General features: G+C 38.7%; 1 protein-coding gene across 1 annotated transcript; it reads left to right on the forward strand.

Annotated features, from left to right (window-relative positions):
* Positions 1 to 16,041: 16,041 nt before the first annotated feature.
* LOC114315379 (putative protein phosphatase 2C 47) lies at positions 16,042 to 17,510 on the forward strand. Its single transcript, XM_028261983.2, has 2 exons — positions 16,042 to 16,272; positions 16,457 to 17,510. Exon 2 carries the CDS (start codon positions 16,481 to 16,483, stop codon positions 17,381 to 17,383), a length of 903 nt encoding a protein of 300 aa, XP_028117784.2. The 5' UTR covers positions 16,042 to 16,272; positions 16,457 to 16,480; the 3' UTR covers positions 17,384 to 17,510.
* The last annotated feature ends 85 nt before the right edge of the window (positions 17,511 to 17,595 follow it).

Raw genomic sequence — 17,595 nt, forward strand, 5'->3', positions numbered from 1 at the left:
TTTTTTTTTAATCTTTTACCAAACCACTAGTGAGAAATTTATCAGTGAATGTGTTTATCACTGCTAAATTTATTACTGAATATGTCTTTGAATCTTGTGTGAATTTGTGACGATGATGATAAGATTTTCTTTTTGTAATTTTTTAACAAACAGTCAGTGATAAATTTATCATTTTTGTCACTAGAGAGAGATGAATATGCAGTATGATTAATCTATCAATGATAAATTTATCATTGATTTGTTGAATATGCTGTATATGGTTGTTGATTTTTTATATTTATACACTGATGAATTTATCAATGATTTGTCATTGTAGATGTGATTATGTTGGATGGGTCAATCTATTAGTAATAAATTTATCACTGGAAAGAGAACAAAGAGCAGATGCTAAAGGCATGGTTATGTTGATCTACGACACGAAGACTAACAATTTTCTACTAATGCCTTTCCTTTTCTGTTTCCTCTCCCTCTCTCTCTCTCTCACATACACACACACACACATTCTTGTTCTTGTTCCTCTTCTTTTGTCGCCATTAGATCTTAGGAGATAGTGACAGTAGTGAGCACTGGAGGTTGCCGGAGGTGATTGTTAGAGGCTGCCGGAGGTTATCACCGGCAGTTGGAAGTACTCGTTGATGGTTAGAAGTGGGAGGTAGTAGGTCATGGAAGTGATTTGATGATTGAGTTGTTGAATGAGGTGTACGAAGGATATTTTGGGGATATTGAGAGGTGAAAAAATGAACAAAACTTATAGGTAAATAAATTTGGTCAATAGAATCGGCCCCGTAAGTCCCCCTAATCAAAATGTGTCTGGTCTACACATTTTATTTTATGAAAACCTTTTAGATATATTTTTTAAATGGCATTTTTAGGAAATTGATATTTAAGTATTGAATAACAATATCATGGTTAATAAGAAAATTGAAAAAATTGGGAAGCACAAAAAGGTAATAAAAATAATAATAAAAAAAGTAAAGTGTGGTGTAGGGAATTGAGGATGCTGTTGCGCGAACTGTGCAGCAGCAATTGTTGTGCAAGGAAATGGACTTATTTTGGAACCCATTTTAATAATTCGAACCGTTTATATTTTAAAATATATCAAATAGAACATACTTGTAAAAAATCAAGTTAATTAGATATCGTTTACCCATTCATCCACTCACATTTGTATCTACAAAAATAAAAAATAATTGTGATTTAAAGTATTAAAATGAATACAAATGTGAGTTAATGAATGGGTAAACAATATCCGATTAATTTGATTTTTTACAAGTATGTTTTACTTGATGTATTCTAAAATCTGAATGGTTAGGATTATCGAAATGACCCCCATTTCACTGCACAACAATTGTCTGCGCAGCAGCATCCCCAATTTCATGGTGTAGTAGTTGTTTGGAAAGTGTTAGATTAGTATAGTTTTTGATTTTTTACGGAAAAACGTAAAATATGGATTGAATTTGAAATGATGTGTTAAAGAGGCAATGCGACTCAAATAAGATGATTGTGACTTAAATAGGATAATGTGCTAAAATAAAATGTGTTATTTTAGCATACGCTAAACAAAGCCTTAATTTGGGGTTACAACAACAATAAATTAGGTCCAGATTTTATTTTTGACAACTTTTTAAATATATATATATATATATATATTATTTCATAATAAAAATAAATAACAAATTAATGATAAAATTTTAGGCTCCATTTGGTTTAATTTTAGAATTATAATTTGAGTGTGAAGTTGTAATTTAAGTGTGGAGTTCCGAGTTAAGTTTTGAAAAGAGAAAATTTGTTTAGTTATGAGTTTTGAAAAGAGTTTTGAGTTGAATTTTGAATTATATTTTAAAATTTTTTGGATTTATTTTTTTAAATATTTACAATTGTTTAAGAAAATTTTATTTCTTTATTTTAAATATATAATTTTTATTTAAAATATTTTATTTTATTTTATAAATATTTTAATTTTTTTAATATTTTAAACTCAAAACACAACTCTACACTGAAATCGTAACTAAACACATAAGAGCATCTCCAATGGTGCATTGATTTATTTTTTTTTATCAAATTTGAGTAAAAACTTTATTTGATATCAAATACTCCAACGGAGATTTTAGAGTTTCATAAGAATACTGGTCAACCGGGCAAACGACCAGGCGGATATCCGGCCGGTCGACCGGCCAACGTAATTTTTTTTTTTTTGGCCTTGAGGTGGTCGATCAACTAGTGCAATTTTTCACGAATTTTTGCCTTGAGGTGGACATTTGGCAATGACTATGAACAGTGATTTGATGAAAGACATAATGGTCCTCAGTTTGACGAAAGAAAAGTGAAATCCTGGATTTGATATCTATTTGATGAAATTGTTGGAGCAGAAAAATGAGTCTTTTTTCACCAAATTTAAATTTGATGACAAATCTAAGTAACCATTGGAGATGGTCTAACTCAAAACCCAATTCAAAAATTATTTTCATAACTCATAACCAAACACATAACTCAAAACTCCACAATACTTTTAAAACTCCACACTCAAATCGTAATCAAACACATAACTAAAAAATTAAAATATTTAAAAATATATTTATAAAATAAAAAAAATATTAAAAATAAAAAAATACTTAAAATAAAAATTATATATTTAAAATAAAAAATAAATTTTTCCAATTTTTTTAATATTTAAATATTTTTAAAAAATATATTACCCAAATGTATGAAATACAGTGCACATTAAAATAAATAAATAAATATTTATCCTAAAAAAATAAAATTAATAAATTTTTTTAAATATTTTAAAAAAATAAGTCCAAAAAATTTCAAAATACAACTCAAAACTCATAACTCAAAATACCAATCCACACTTAAATCATGATTTTAAAAAAGAAAAGAAAAAAACATTTTTTTGATTTTTTTTAAATAAATTTTTAAAGAGTTCAGTTTTGAGTTTTAAAAGAGTTTTGAATTGTGTGTTTGGTTATGAGTTTTGAAAATAATTTTTAAATTGAATTTTGAGTAATTTTGAATTGTATGTTTAGTTATGAGTTTTGAAATTTTTTGATTAGAATCACAATTCCAAAACAAAACCAAATGCGGCCCTAGAAATTTAAGAAAAATATATAGAGATTTTCAACATCAATTTAAGAAAGGGAATTTTTTTTTAAGATTCTTGATATTAACATTTAATAAGATACAAGACATATAATATTTTCATAATAGTTTGGGTCCCTCAATAATTTCACAATTTTTTTTTCCCGACACAAAGAAATTTCACATCGATACTGTTGGCTTTTTGGCTTTTCAAAGGGTATTTTTGTGAATGTGAGCGTGCCAGCAAGGATCAATCAGTCCTTACAGAAATTGTGATTGCCAACCAATTATCAGACGATTGTGTTTTAGTTCTTTTCAGCATCAATGAAGAGGACTTTTACTGGTGGCTTGACTTAGGAGAAGTTAATAGAAATAACAGTAATATGAAGAACAATTGAAGTATTTCATAAAAATGAACACTTATAATGGTTCGAACTCAGCCTCAGAGAGGTTTATAACAGCAATCTACTTGGATCTACTTGAAGCTACTCCTATGAATCGAAGTGCAGTGCGGGTATTTAAAGTACAGGTATTTAAAGAACAGGTATTTAAAGACTGGAAATATAAAAGACTGGAAAAGAAAATATATGAAGTAAATGACTGATTTGTATGATCTGAGTCCGTCCTCTTTTTCTGGGGGCTGCCCTGCTATTTATACTCGTCAGTGATGACCTTCGAACTGCACTTCGAACCGTCGAACTGCTCCTCCATGATCGCTGATCATGCTTCCTTACAAGTAGCTCCATTACGCCATTACTGGCAGTTGAGCTTCCCTCTTGTACTTGAATTTGAATATGAGTAACCGTTGAAAATATGTCATCTTGCATCCCGTTATTGATCTAGTGTTACTCAGATCATGTGAGGACCAATATTTATTGCCACGTGTACGATCAGGATTAAAGGCTTGAATAACCTTCCTTTATTACCCTTACTCTGCCACGTGTCGAACTGTAACTGGCTTTTACAAAATATGTAGCCAACATTACCCCCCGCACTAATATACCCAATACTTGGTGATATTAGTGGATTACAGTTTTCCCGCGCCTCTAGATCGTGTATGGAGTCCAAATTCTGGAAATACAACCGTCATCCATTTGGTGATCATTTGCATTAACTCGTTGAACATCCCAATACCTTAGTATTCGAACAGGCTATGGCTGCATCAACTTCCCTTACTACTGATCAAGCATATGAAGAGCCTTTGAGTGATGTTATTCCTCCTCGAAAGAATCTCCACGCATTCATTAGCCACCTTTACCCACCCTTCTCTATTCAGGTAATGGAGGCTTTTGCAGATTATAAACCTTTGGACTACGAACACATTGCCTTTAATCCCTTGGTTTACAAACTTACAGACACAAAGAGTTCTTCCCCTAAGCTCCCTTTGTATTTTGACCGAACTACTCTCAAGCCTTTGCTTCGACAAGTTGCAAATATGGACTTAGGAAACTCTTCTTCACAAACCTCTGCATGGGATGAAACTGTAACCTCTTCACCCTCTAAGGCTTCTGGCTGGACAAGCTGGTCAACTCCTGAGACTTATGATTTAAGGAAGCGAATCAATCACCATTTTGTTGAGTTCACTGACCCCTTGGAGTTTCCCTCCTATGCTCGAAGCTCAGTGGTCTACCCTTACGTGCCCATTGACCTTCGACGTAGCTTGGAAAATAAGGTTTTAAATATCTGCCATTAATCTTTTTGGGATGTATATAACCATTCAAATTTCTTAAATGGTATGCTCCAAAAGGCAGAACCCTATGAATTTGATATGGTCCTTCCCAGTTAGGTGACCATTTGCCAAACTTATGGCTTTTAATCCCAATTGGGAGTATTGTCTTCCATACCAAATCACCTTCATCAAAGCCAATGTGTTTGACTTTCTTATTATAATTCTTGGCTGCTTTCTTCTTTTGGAAAAGAATGCTATTTAATGCCAAAATTCTAGCTTCATCTATGCCTTCTAATTCTAAGCACATACTTTGATGGTATTTTTCAGGATTCAATTGATCTTGACATCTTACTCTCAAAGATTTAACATTAATCTCTACTGGTAAGACTGCATCATGTCCATACACCAAGGCATAGGGAGTGACTCCTGTGCTTGACCTCGGTGAGGTTCTATATGCCCACAGAACATCCAATAATAGGTTATGCCAATCCCTAGGATTGTCATCCACAACCTTTTCTATTCCTTTTTTCAAGGAATTATTGGATGACTCAGCTTGACCATTAGCTTGTGCATAATAGGGTGTGGAATTAACAAGACTAATTCCAAATTCTGCCACAAAAGACTTCACCATCTTCCCATCAAACACAGTTCCATTATCAACTGTTATGGTTTGCGGGATGCCAAATCTATGGATCAAATCTTTAATAAAACCAATAACCTCTGTTTGGTCTACAGCCTTGTATGGCTTAGCTTCGACCCATTTAGTGAAGTAGTCAGTAGCCACTAGAATGAAACAATGATGTTTCGAAGAAGGTGGGTGTATTTTTCCCATCATATCCATTGCCCACCCTCTGAATGGCCAAGGCTTCACTACTGCATGTAGGTCAGTTATGGGCACGTGCCTTATTGTGCCATGCTTTTGACATGCCTGACACCCCTTTGCATATTCTATGCAGTCTTTAAGGATGGTTGGCCAATAATAGGAATGCCTTCGAAGCAACCACCTCATTTTTACACCAGGTTGGTGAGCACCACAGATACCTTCATGGACCTCAGCCATGGCTGTTAGCGCTTCTTTCGGGCCTAGACATTCTAACAATAAGCCATCTCCCCCCCTTTTGTAGAGAGCATTACCATATATCATATATTGCATAGACTGCAATTTGACTTTTCTACTGGCCTTCGAAGATGGACCAGCCAAGTACTGCATTATTGGATGCCTCCAATCTTGTTCTTGTAAGTCATTATGATTGACTTCCAAGATCACATCCCTTTTATTCAAAGGTTGTATTAATCTCTGATATGTTGTTTGGCTTATGTCCCTTTGTGTATTATCCCTTCTCTTGAAGTTCGAAGCTTTCTGAGCCACATCATTGGCTCTATTGTTCAAGAATCTTGGAACATGGGTTACATTTGCTATTTGAAACTGAGAAAGCAAATGTAATGCAACAACATAATATGGCAGGATACTTATGCTTTGACACTTGAAAATTCCTTTCACTTGGTTAACCACCAATTGAGAATCTCCAAATATGTCAACTGCATGTACTTGTAATCCAATAAGAATCTCTAGTCCCACAATTAAGGCTTCATATTCAGCCTGGTTATTGGAACAGGTAGCTTCATCCACTCTAAAACCATGGGTAGTTTCTGTCCCCTGTGGAGACTTGATTACAATACCAATTCCAATTAACCCATTTGCTTTCGACCCATCGAACCACATTTGCCATGGCTCAACACTGGCCATACCAAGTTCCATTATCTCCTGGCTCTCTGTTTGAGATGGATGATCTGCCAAGAAATTGGCTAAAACCTGCCCTTTTACTGCCCTTTGAGGGACATATTCTAGATGGAATTCTGATAAAGCAAGTATCCATTTGCCAATTCTTCCCCTCAACATTGGTCTAGATAACATATATTTAACCAAATCTGTGGTTGCAATTACCAAGACAGTTGTAGGCAAAAGATAATATCTTAATTTTATTGCAGCAAAATACAAAGCAAGACACAGCTTTTCAACAGCCGAATATTTACATTCACAAGAATTTAAAAACCTACTAAGGTAATAAATAGCATTGTCTTGGGCTAAGAAAGCTCCCAATGAATCCTCTGCTGCAGCTATGTACAACTTCAAGGGCTTGTTCCCCTTTGGTGGCATCAGCACTGGAGGGTTAGCCAAGTAGGCCTTGATACCTTCGAAAGCAATTTGATGCTCTGCTGTCCACACAAATTCCTCTTCATCTTTCAGCCTTAACAAGGAAGAAAATACTTTAGTTTTCATTGCAGTGTTAGAAATGAACCTTCGAAGAAAGTTAACCTGCCCAAGGAACCTTTGTAATTCTTTCTTACTTGATGGGGGTTTGGCTTCAATGATTGCTTTGGCTTTATTCTGATCAATCTGTATTCCTTTCTTGTGAACAACATAGCCCAAGAAATTTCCAGATGATACACCAAAAGCACATTTAAGAGGATTGAGCTTTAACTTGAACTTCCTCATCCTTTCAAAAGCTGCTTCTAAGTGAAACAGGTGCTCCTCTATGGATTGGGACTTAACCACAATGTCATCAATATAACATTCCAAATATCCTCCAATAAGATCATGAAAGATAGTGTTCATGGCTCTTTGATATGTAGCTCCAGCATTCTTTAGACCAAATGGCATTTTAACCCATTCAAAGGTGCCAATATTCCCAGGACATCTGAATGCTGTCTTGTGGATATCTTCCTCTGCAATGCAGATTTGGTTATAGCCGGAATGCCCATCCATCATTGACAAGACTTGGTGACCTGCTGAACTGTCCACCAGCAAGTCCACTATAGGCATAGGGTACTCATCTTTGGGAGTTGCCAGATTTAAATTTCTGAAATCGATACATACCCTCATTTTGCCATTCTTCTTGACTACAGGCACAATATTAGATAGCCACTCGACATACCTGGCTGTTCTAATAAAACCTGCCTTGAGGAGTCTAAGGATCTCTTCCTTAACCTTCTGAATTACTTCTGGACTCATCCTCCTTGGTTTCTGCTTGTAAGGCTTGAAATTAGGCTTCATGGGGAGCCTATGTTCCACTAATGACCTATCCAATCCTGGTAGTTCATTATAAGACCATGCAAAGCAATCTTTGTATTTCTTCAGAACAACCAATAGCTGGTTTCTGTCCAGAGCATTCAAACAAGCACTTATATAAGTGGGCTGTTGTACAGAACCTTCCCCTAGATTTACTTCTTCTAAAGGGTCTTGTGCATGAGAACTCCCTCTGGTTTCTTCTACCTTTGAAGTGATCTTCAAGCTTGATTCTGCCCCCAGGTTCTTCAATTCAATATCTCTGCCCTCCTCTTCATAGACAAAATCTGTCCACAAGGCTTCCTCTTCCTGTATCTCCTGGACTTTTGTTTTAATGTCCAAGGCACAGTACTTACCAAGAGTCAAGACTCTAGCCTGTTGCTTCTGCTGTTTGCAGCCAATTATCATGGCCTCTCTCTCTTGCTCCTGAACTTTCTGGACTATTGCTTTTATGTCCAATGCTGAAAATTTAATCAAAGCCAAGGACTTGGCTTCTTGTGGTTCCTTTCTTTGCCTATAACCAGGCATCATTGTCATCTCTAAGGACAACCTCTTCATCAGCACTTTTTTGGACTAAGTGCTTCAGGTGTGTCACCTCCTCATCAGCCGTCACTTCGGCTGAGCTGTCATCTTTCATCAGTATACTGAGAGGTGTCACTCCCTCAATATACAATTTAACCTCCGCAAAGTCTGCACAGGCTATGAAGGGTTGAGGATCTGCATCGATTTCCTCTGTCTCTCCATTGCCTAAAGCCATCATGATTTTCTGATGTAAAGAAGAAGGCACGCATTTGTTAGTGTGGATCCAATCCCTTCCAAGCAAAGCATTGTATTTAGCATTACTGTCGATTACGAAGAATGCTGTCATACAATCCCTGGTTCCCACACTTAAATTAATGGGTAGAATCCCCTGAGCCATTTGCTTATCTCCAGCAAAACCAGCAATGGTTGTGCTGGTTGGTATCAACCTGGGATTCTTTTTTCCTAGTTTCTTCAAAGAAGATTTCGGGAGTAGGTTTACTGCTGCCCCATTGTCTATCAGGACTCGGTTCAGCTGTATCCCATCAAAGAAAGCCTTGATGTACAAAGGCCTGACGTGCTGCGTCATCGAATCTGAGGGGTACTCAAATGGATACGATAGATTGATGCTTACCACTTCCTCACTTTCATATTCATCTTCCATCGGGGTAACCATTTCGAAATTATCTTGCACCATGCTTGCTTGCGAGTCTTCACTAGAGATCTGAACTGGATCAGCTTCCTGCCCCTCTTGATTTTCATCTCCAGCTTGGAATTCCTGTGGTAGTATGTGTACCATGTTCACTGATACTGGGGGAAACGAGCTAAACTGGATGGCTGGCTGTACTTGTTCCCCCTCTTGGTTACTTTGGTTGACTCCCTCAGAAACATCCTGCATGATGCATTCTGGTATTTCATTACTAACTGATCCCTTCGAAGGATCTTTCTCAACTGGCTCTTCAGTCAGAAACGTTTGCTCAGCCATGAAGGCTTCGAACATCTCTTCCTCCACGACCTCTTTCTTCTGGCTTATGCTAATCTCTTCTTCGGTCTCGCTATCTGTCTCCATCAGAGCTTTCTCCAACCCTACCAAACTAGCCTTCTCTCTGGTTTTCAGTTCAGAATGAACCTTGGCCAACTGTTCTCGGCTGCAGACCACTTTGCTCTGTGGAACTGGCTTTGGAGCATAGTCTGACTTTGGGTTCTTCCTTCCTTCCGTTTTGACTGGTGAAGAATTTTCTCCACTTTCCTTCAGATCTTTCTGATACTGGGTGTACCTGCGCTGAATTTTTCTTCTCTGTGATCTTGAGATGACTGGGACCATGTCTGGTTCCCTTGTCTTTGGGTGTTTAAGCAGCACCCAGTTATTTGGAGCCACCATAGGAGGCCTAGGGGTGAGCAGCGGATATACCGATCCGCCAAAACCGACCGAACTGAACCGATCCGCCGCATTTTGGACGGATACGTGATGACAAGCGGACGGTTGCGGATTGATTTTCTTCAATCCACCAATTTGGCGGACGGATGGCGGATTTGAGGTTCCTTTGGCCGCAACCGAACCGCCAAAACCGCGAGCACCCTTAGTAATTTATAAGACTTTGTATTTTCAATTTGTTTAAATATTTTGTTTGTGTTTTCAATTGAAAAATAGTTCAAATATTCTGTTGAAAAAAGTTTTCAACTTGAATATATTTTTTGAATTGAAAAAAATAAACGTATTATTTATCTATATTTTTTGATTTTTAAATCTAACTCTAAAAGTAATAAATAGAAAATATAACAAATGCTGGTTGGTTTTTGTTTTCAAAAACATATATAAATGTAACAATACAGAGACATACAATTTCTACTATTGCTCTGCTCATGGTTTTGATGGTTTGAATTGTTTTTATATTTTAAGAACTACAGATTGTAATATTTTATGTGGATGAGGCATGCTGTGATTGTAATATGTGGATGAGGCATGCAGTGATTATAATATTTTAAAATTTCAAACTTTCTTTCTTTGGATGATGCATGCAGTAATTGTAATACTTTTTAAAGTCATTGACTGTAATACTTTCTCTTTTTCTTTTTCTTTTTTGAGAAAGTGCACAAGTTGAACTATGTTGAAAATTTATAAAATTTCAAACCGCCAAACCGATTCGCATCCATCCGCCAAATCGTCAAACCGCTCAATCCACATCCGCCGGATTGGCGGACGGATACGGATTGATTTTCTCTAATCCGCCAATCTGGCGGACGGATGGCGGATTGGAGGTTTCGTGGCCGCAATCGACCCGCGCCCACCCCTAAGGAGGCCTGATCATCCTGCCTTGGTTTACAACATCTCCTCGAACAGGCAATTCTCTAGGTTTGTTTTGCATTACAAACCAGTCTGGGACTCCAGGTACCCATGAACTTGCTGATTCAGACGCTGAACTGCCCTTTTCCACCTTCGAAGCCATTTTCGAAACTGGCCGTGAAGGTAAGTGCTTGGTTTTGTCCTCATGTTTTGAATCTGATTCAGACCTTCGATAAGGGTGACCATTTTCTGTCCTGCGTGAAACTGGTCTAGGGGCCCAATCTCTGGCTTTGATTCCATGAACTGAACCCCTCTCCAGTTTTCTTTCAGAATGGCTACTCTCCATTCTATAATAGTTATGTGGCTTGGATTCATGCAAGAGCTTCTTGCCTTTGTCATGCATTCTGTTCACCACAGGCTCAACCACTGGTGGTCTCTGCCTATCACTAGCCGGATACGGCCTTTTGTTGTAAGCATTGGTTGACTTAGGACGTCTCTGAACATCCCTGTAGTATTGCTTCCCATCAGTTGGAAGCCCCTTCAACCACTTGTAACTGAGTCTGCACCTGGGGCACATTCTCTGCATCACCGCTGCTTCCAAGGAGTTGTCATCTAGTGTTTCTTCGTCAGATTGCTCCTTCTGATGTGAGAAACCTTGTCCAATAGCTGGTGGGTTTCTAGCCTCCTTCTTAGCAGTTTTCTGGTTGGCAGTATGCATTTGCACGTTGACCTCTTCCAACTCTTGCAGAGATAGATTCTGGAAGTTTGGTACAACCACATTAGCTGTGCCTTCTCCAACTTCTGGAAACGGATCACTGTCAATTCCCATGGCTTTTTCTGTTTTAGCTGGGAACTTCAAACTTCCTTTCCGAATCTGTTCTTGGATCCTGTCTCGAAAAACAATGCAGTTTTTAGTCGAGTGAGACCAAGAATTATGCCATTTACAGTATACTTTTCCTTTCAGTTCATCTGGAGATGGTAGTTTTACTCCTTTTGGTAACTTAAGGAAATTAGCCGCGAGCAAATAATCAAAGATGTCATCTGCTTTTGTTAAATCGAAAGAGTATTTTCTGTGAAAGTCTTTCTTTTTAAACTGCTGGTCTATAGTTGTATCCTTATGAATTAATGCTTCACAAATTACAGGTTCTTTGCCCACAATCTCTGCTGCATCTATTTCATAATTAGGATCTCTATAATATGTCTTATATGATGCATTATTTCGATCTTGTTCCTCTTCTAATAATGCTTCATATCGAGACACCTTATTGGTCAATTCAACCAAATCTTTGAATTCAGTTGAATCAAACTTCTTTCGAAGCCTGAATTCTAAACCATTTTGAGCCAATCTGACGAATTCTGGCTCTGGCAGGATGACTCTACATTTATTTCGAGCCCTTTTAAATCTGGCAATAAACTGAGTAGCCTTTTCTTCAGGCCTTTGACTCAATCTAGCCAAATCTGCCATAGATACTTCTGGCTCTGATTGGAAGAATTGGGCATGAAATGCCTCTTCCATTTGTTGCCAATTTTGAATGGAGCCAGGTGTAAGGTTGATGTACCATACAAATGCTCCCTCCGTTAGGGAATTTGGAAATAATCTCAGTTTCATATAGTCATGGTTAGTAAATTCACCGCATTGAGCAGCAAACCTAGCAATATGTTCTATCGTTGATTGATTTCCAGTCCCATAAAAAAGGGTAAAATCTGGTATCCTGAATCCCCTTGGGTATTCATGCACCCTATCCACCCATTCTGGGTATGGTTTTCTGTATATAGGAGTCTGGACCCCCCGAGCCATTGGTCCACATATCTCCCTAACAATATCAGCAATCTGGTCTCTAGGGACCATATTTTGTGCCTGCTGAACCACTACTGGAGGGGCAAACACAGGATTTGGTGGACAAACTTGTGCTTATGGTCCTCTTGGTCCATAAGGTGGTAAATTTGGGGCTGGTTGTCCTTGCGGTGCAGGTTGCTGTTGGGGGTGTGGGTAACCCCTTTGAGCCTGACCTGCGAAAGGACCTGCAAAAGGTGCTGGAACAGGTGTTGTGTCTCTGCCATTTGTAGGAAAACCCTCCAACCCCCCGGGTGTAAATTCGAATAAGGGATTAGTGTACCCCCTTGTGCCAGGCATGGCTTCGAACATGGGATTTGTAACCATTCTTATGCCAGTTTCTTGTACTTGGCCAGATCCACCAACCTGTGTGGCTTCATTATTAAGTACTGAGGCATTTTGGCCTGCTATAGGCCTTGAAATGGGTTCATACCAAGACTGAGGTGATGGTCTTTCAAAGTTTTGGGTACTAGTTTGACCATTAGAATGTCCATTAACTTGCATAGGCTGTTTTTCTCTAGCCAATCTTTGTTGGAGGACATTTACAACTTCCTCCGTGTGTCTTGTGTTTGTTGGTTGGTGGTTATTCATTCGATCCAAAATGGATGTTGCCCACCTTTCCATTGTGTTCATTAATTGTTGTCCCATGGCATTTACTAAACCATCCCATGGATTTGTTGGTTGAATAAATGGCACAGTGGACGGTCCAATTCCTTGGTTTTGTCCAATAATATGAACATATGGTTCTTGTCCAGAAGTACTGGTCTGTTCGACCATAGGTTCTGACAATATAGGAGTTTCCACAGGATGTGTTACCACATTATCCTCTGGATTTGGTATTTCTACCTCTCCTTCCACGCCTTCTTCCAAGCGTTCATTTTCTCCTTGTCGTCTTCTTCTAGCCATTTTTAATTATGTCTCACTGGGCGTGCCAAAAATATATGTTGGCTTTTTGGCTTTTCGAAGGGTATTTTTGTGAATGTGAGCGTGCCAGCAAGGATCAATCAGTCCTTATAGAAATTGTGATTGCCAACCAATTATCAGACGATTGTGTTTTAGTTCTTTTCAGCCTCAATGAAGAGGACTTTTACTGGTGGCTTGACTTAGGAGAAGTTAATAGAAATAACAGTAATATGAAGAACAATTGAAGTATTTCATAAAAATGAACACTTACAATGGTCCGAACTCAGCCTCAAAGAGGTTTATAACAGCAATCTACTTGGATCTACTTGAAGCTACTCCTATGAATCGAAGTGCAGTGCGGGTATTTAAAGTGCAGGTATTTAAAGAACAGGTATTTAAAGACTGGAAATGTAAAAGACTGGAAAAGAAAATATATGAAGTAAATGACTGATTTGTATGATCTGAGTCCGTCCTCTTTTTCTGGGGGCTGCCCTGCTATTTATACTCGTCAGTGATGACCTTCGAACTGCACTTCGAACCGTCGAACTGCTCCTCCATGATCGCTGATCATGCTTCCTTACAAGTAGCTCCATTACGCCATTACTGGCAGTTGAGCTTCCCTCTTGTACTTGAATTTGAATATGAGTAACCGTTGAAAATATGTCATCTTGCATCCCGTTATTGATCTAGTGTTACTCAGATCATGTGAGGACCAATATTTATTGCCACGTGTACGATCAGGATTAAAGGCTTGAATAACCTTCCTTTATTACCCTTACTCTGCCACGTGTCGAACTGTAACTGGCTTTTACAAAATATGTAGCCAACAGATACAAAGAAATTTCTTTGATTTCACAGAGAAATTTTTATCAAGGGACCTTAACTAATAAAAGAAAATATATTGGACCTTTTCTTCCCCCCAAAGTTTGAAAGTGATATTTCACTAATTTTTCCATTTAAGAAATAAATTGAGGTTTTTATCAATCTCATAACGTTTTTGTTTCTATAATATTATAGATAAATTATATATTATTTAATTTTAAAAATGCTTTATTTAGTCGGTCGTGAATAGCACGCTAAGGGTCCATTTGTTTTTAGAGATAAAATGAAAAAGAGTCATAGTGAGCAGATTAATAGTGAGAGAATTGTTAGTAAATGGATTGATAAGGAGAGGATTAAGTAAAATTATATTTGTTTTGATAATAATTGTTAGTGTAGGGATTGTTAAATTATTTTTATATCAAATAAATATAAAATAATAAAACAAATACAAAAATACAAAAACATTATACATTAATGTTCAAAAAAAAAGTTCAACATGTAAAAAAAATAAAATAAATCAAAAGAAATAAAATTATGATTTTTACTTAACAAAAAATATAAAAATTAAACATTAATGTTTAAAAAAAATACCCAACATATAGAAAATGATTTTTTTTTAAAAAAATAGTGATGGACTATTTTTTAATACAAAATCCCAAACCTCCATCATAATCATCTCCCCAAGGCCCATCCTAATCCAAAAAAAAAATTATAAATCATTTCTTTATCACCCAAAATAAACATAATATTAATGGGTCTGTTTGGTAATGTTTACGTTTTCAGTTTATATTTACAAAAATTTTATAAACTGGTTTTTGTTTATTTTTAGAAAAACATAAACTATAAACGTATTTGGTAATTGAAAAAATGTTTAAAAAATTTTAAAAATATAAAAAAGAGTGAGAAATGACAAGTGGTGGCAAGTGGCGGTGAAAAACGATGGTAGAAAGTAGTGACGGTGGGTGGTGGTGGGCAGGTGGGTGACGGTGACGGGTGGTGGATGGCGGGTGGTGATGGTGGTGGTGGCGGTGGGTGGTTGATGGTGGTGGCAGGTAGGTGGCGGATGACAGGTGGTGGTGGGTGGTGGCGGGTGGTGGTGGTGGGTGGGTGGGTGACGATGACAGGTGATGGGTAGTAGCGAGTGGGTGGCGGATGGCGGGTGGTGGTGGCGGGTGGTGATGGTGGGTGGGTGGGTGGGTGGGTGACGGTGGCGGGTGGTATCGAGTGGGTGGTGGTGGCGGTGGCGGGTGGTGGATGGTGGTGGCAGGTGGGTGGCGGTGGCGGGTGGTGGATGGTGGTGGCAGGTGGGTGGCGGATGGCGGATGGCGGGTCGTGATGGTGGGTGGGTGGGTGGGTGACGGTGGCAGGTGGTGGGTGGTAGCGAGTGGGTGGTGGTGGTGAGTTGTGGCGGGTGGTGGTGGTGGTGGTGGTGGGTGGGTGGGTGACGGTGACGGGTGATGGGTGGTGGCGAGTAGGTGGTGGTGGTGGTGGTGGTGGTAGTGGGTGGTGGGTGGTGGTGGCGGGTGGGTGACAAGCGACTGGTGGTGGATGGTGGTGACAGGTGGATGGTGGTGGCGGGCCGTGGATGGAAGTGGCGGGTGGCGAGTGGCGGGTGGATGGCAGGTGGGTGGTGGGTGGATGGTGGGTGGTGGTAGCGGAAGACGGTGGTGGAAAATGGTGGAGGGTGGTGGCTAGTGTTCGGTGGTAAAAAAAAAAAAATTAAAAACTCAAAATGAAAACATATTTTTTAAGTTTATATTTTTTGACCAAATTTATAAACTGAGAGCATTGATTTATAAATAAAAAATTTATCAAACAAATTTTTATTTAAATTTTTAAAAAAACGACACCTAATAAATCTCACCTCAACTCCAATCCGAATTCGAATTCCAACCCTAATTCGAATTCCAACCCTTCCTCGATCTGCCAAAACAAACGGGCCTAAGAGCAAACGGGAAAACTTGTATATATTTGTCTTCTCCACACGACAGTGCTCCATCACAAAACGCTCTCTCTCTCTCTCTTTCTCTCTCTCTTTCTCTCCTTCTCCTCCTATCGACACCGATTATTTCTCCGTCGCCGATCATACTATTCAAGTTAGTTCTCTATCTCTCTCGATTGATTTGACTCTTAATTTTGTTACTTTGTTAAAGTAAAAGTGTTGTATATGATCCTAGTGTGAATTCTGTGCTAGGGTTTGATTTGATTCTCGATGATTTCTTCTTTTTGCAATTGTTTTGTCTTGTCTGTTATTTATTAGCTTTGTTGTATTTGAATCAGTTTTTTTGTTATACCACCCCCACTATGATCATTGTTCGTTCGGGTAGCGATACAGCTGTGGGACCCCGCAGATGGAATGAGGATGAACATCTCTTGATTGATGATGTTTCTTCCCACCTTGGTTCTCTTTATACCTGGCCTCTGCCAAATGCCTCCTTCTATGCTGTTTTCGATGGTCATGGCGGCTCTGAAGCCGCCACTTATCTCAAGGACAATGCCATGAGATTTTTCTTTGAAGATGTTGATTTGCCTCATACCGACGATGACGACTCTTTCTTGAAAGAGTTGGAGGACTCTCATCGCAGAGCCTTTTTGCGTGCTGACCTTGCCCTGGCTGACGACTCCTCCCATGTTTCCTCCAATTGTGGCACCACTGCCCTCACTGCCCTAGTAGTTGGCAGGCATCTTCTAATCGCAAACGCTGGCGACTGTCGTGCTGTTCTCTGTAGGAATGGAGTTGCATTGCAGATTTCTAATGATCACAGGCCTACATATTTGCCAGAACGACAAAGGGTTGAAGAGCTGGGTGGAACCATCAAGTTTGGGTACCTTAATGGTGAACTCGCAGTGACCCGCGCTCTTGGAGATTGGCATCTGAAACGTCCTATTGGGTCTGCATCACCTCTCACTGCGGAGCCAGATATTCACAGAATCCTGTTAACCGAGGAGGATGAGTTTTTGATCTTGGCTTGTGATGGAGTCTGGGATGTTATGTCAAATGAGGAAGCAGTAGACATTGTTCGTGATCAGCTGAGGCAACATCACAACCCACAACAGTGTGCTACAGAACTCGTTGATCATGCATCATGCCTTTATAGCAAAGACAACCTCACAGCCATTGTTGTGCACTTCAGTTATGATGGGGATCACAAGAGGCCTGCCTTTCACACCTATGTGAGGCAGAAGCGCAAGACTGTTTGTATTTAGGCTTATGTTTGGGACTTGGTTAAGTAATTTTGTTAATTTTGGGATTTGATGTTAGCTGTTTTCAAAGTTGAGAAATACTTTTGATATTGATTTTGAGAATTGAAATTTGAAAACTTTTATTCATCTATTTCCATTGCCTAGATTAAGCTGCATCATTGCTACCTTATTGTTGCCATCTTTCATAGCCACACAGAACCAGACCATTGAACATC

This window comes from Camellia sinensis, chromosome 3 (genome assembly GCF_055761805.1).
Source record: "Camellia sinensis isolate YWXY chromosome 3, ASM5576180v1, whole genome shotgun sequence".
Classification (NCBI taxonomy): Eukaryota; Viridiplantae; Streptophyta; class Magnoliopsida; order Ericales; family Theaceae; genus Camellia; species Camellia sinensis.

Excerpts from the sequence above, each read along its gene's own strand:
- LOC114315379 (XM_028261983.2), top strand. The coding sequence starts at position 16,481 with ATGATCATTGTTCGTTCGGGTAGCGATACAGCTGTGGGACCCCGCAGA.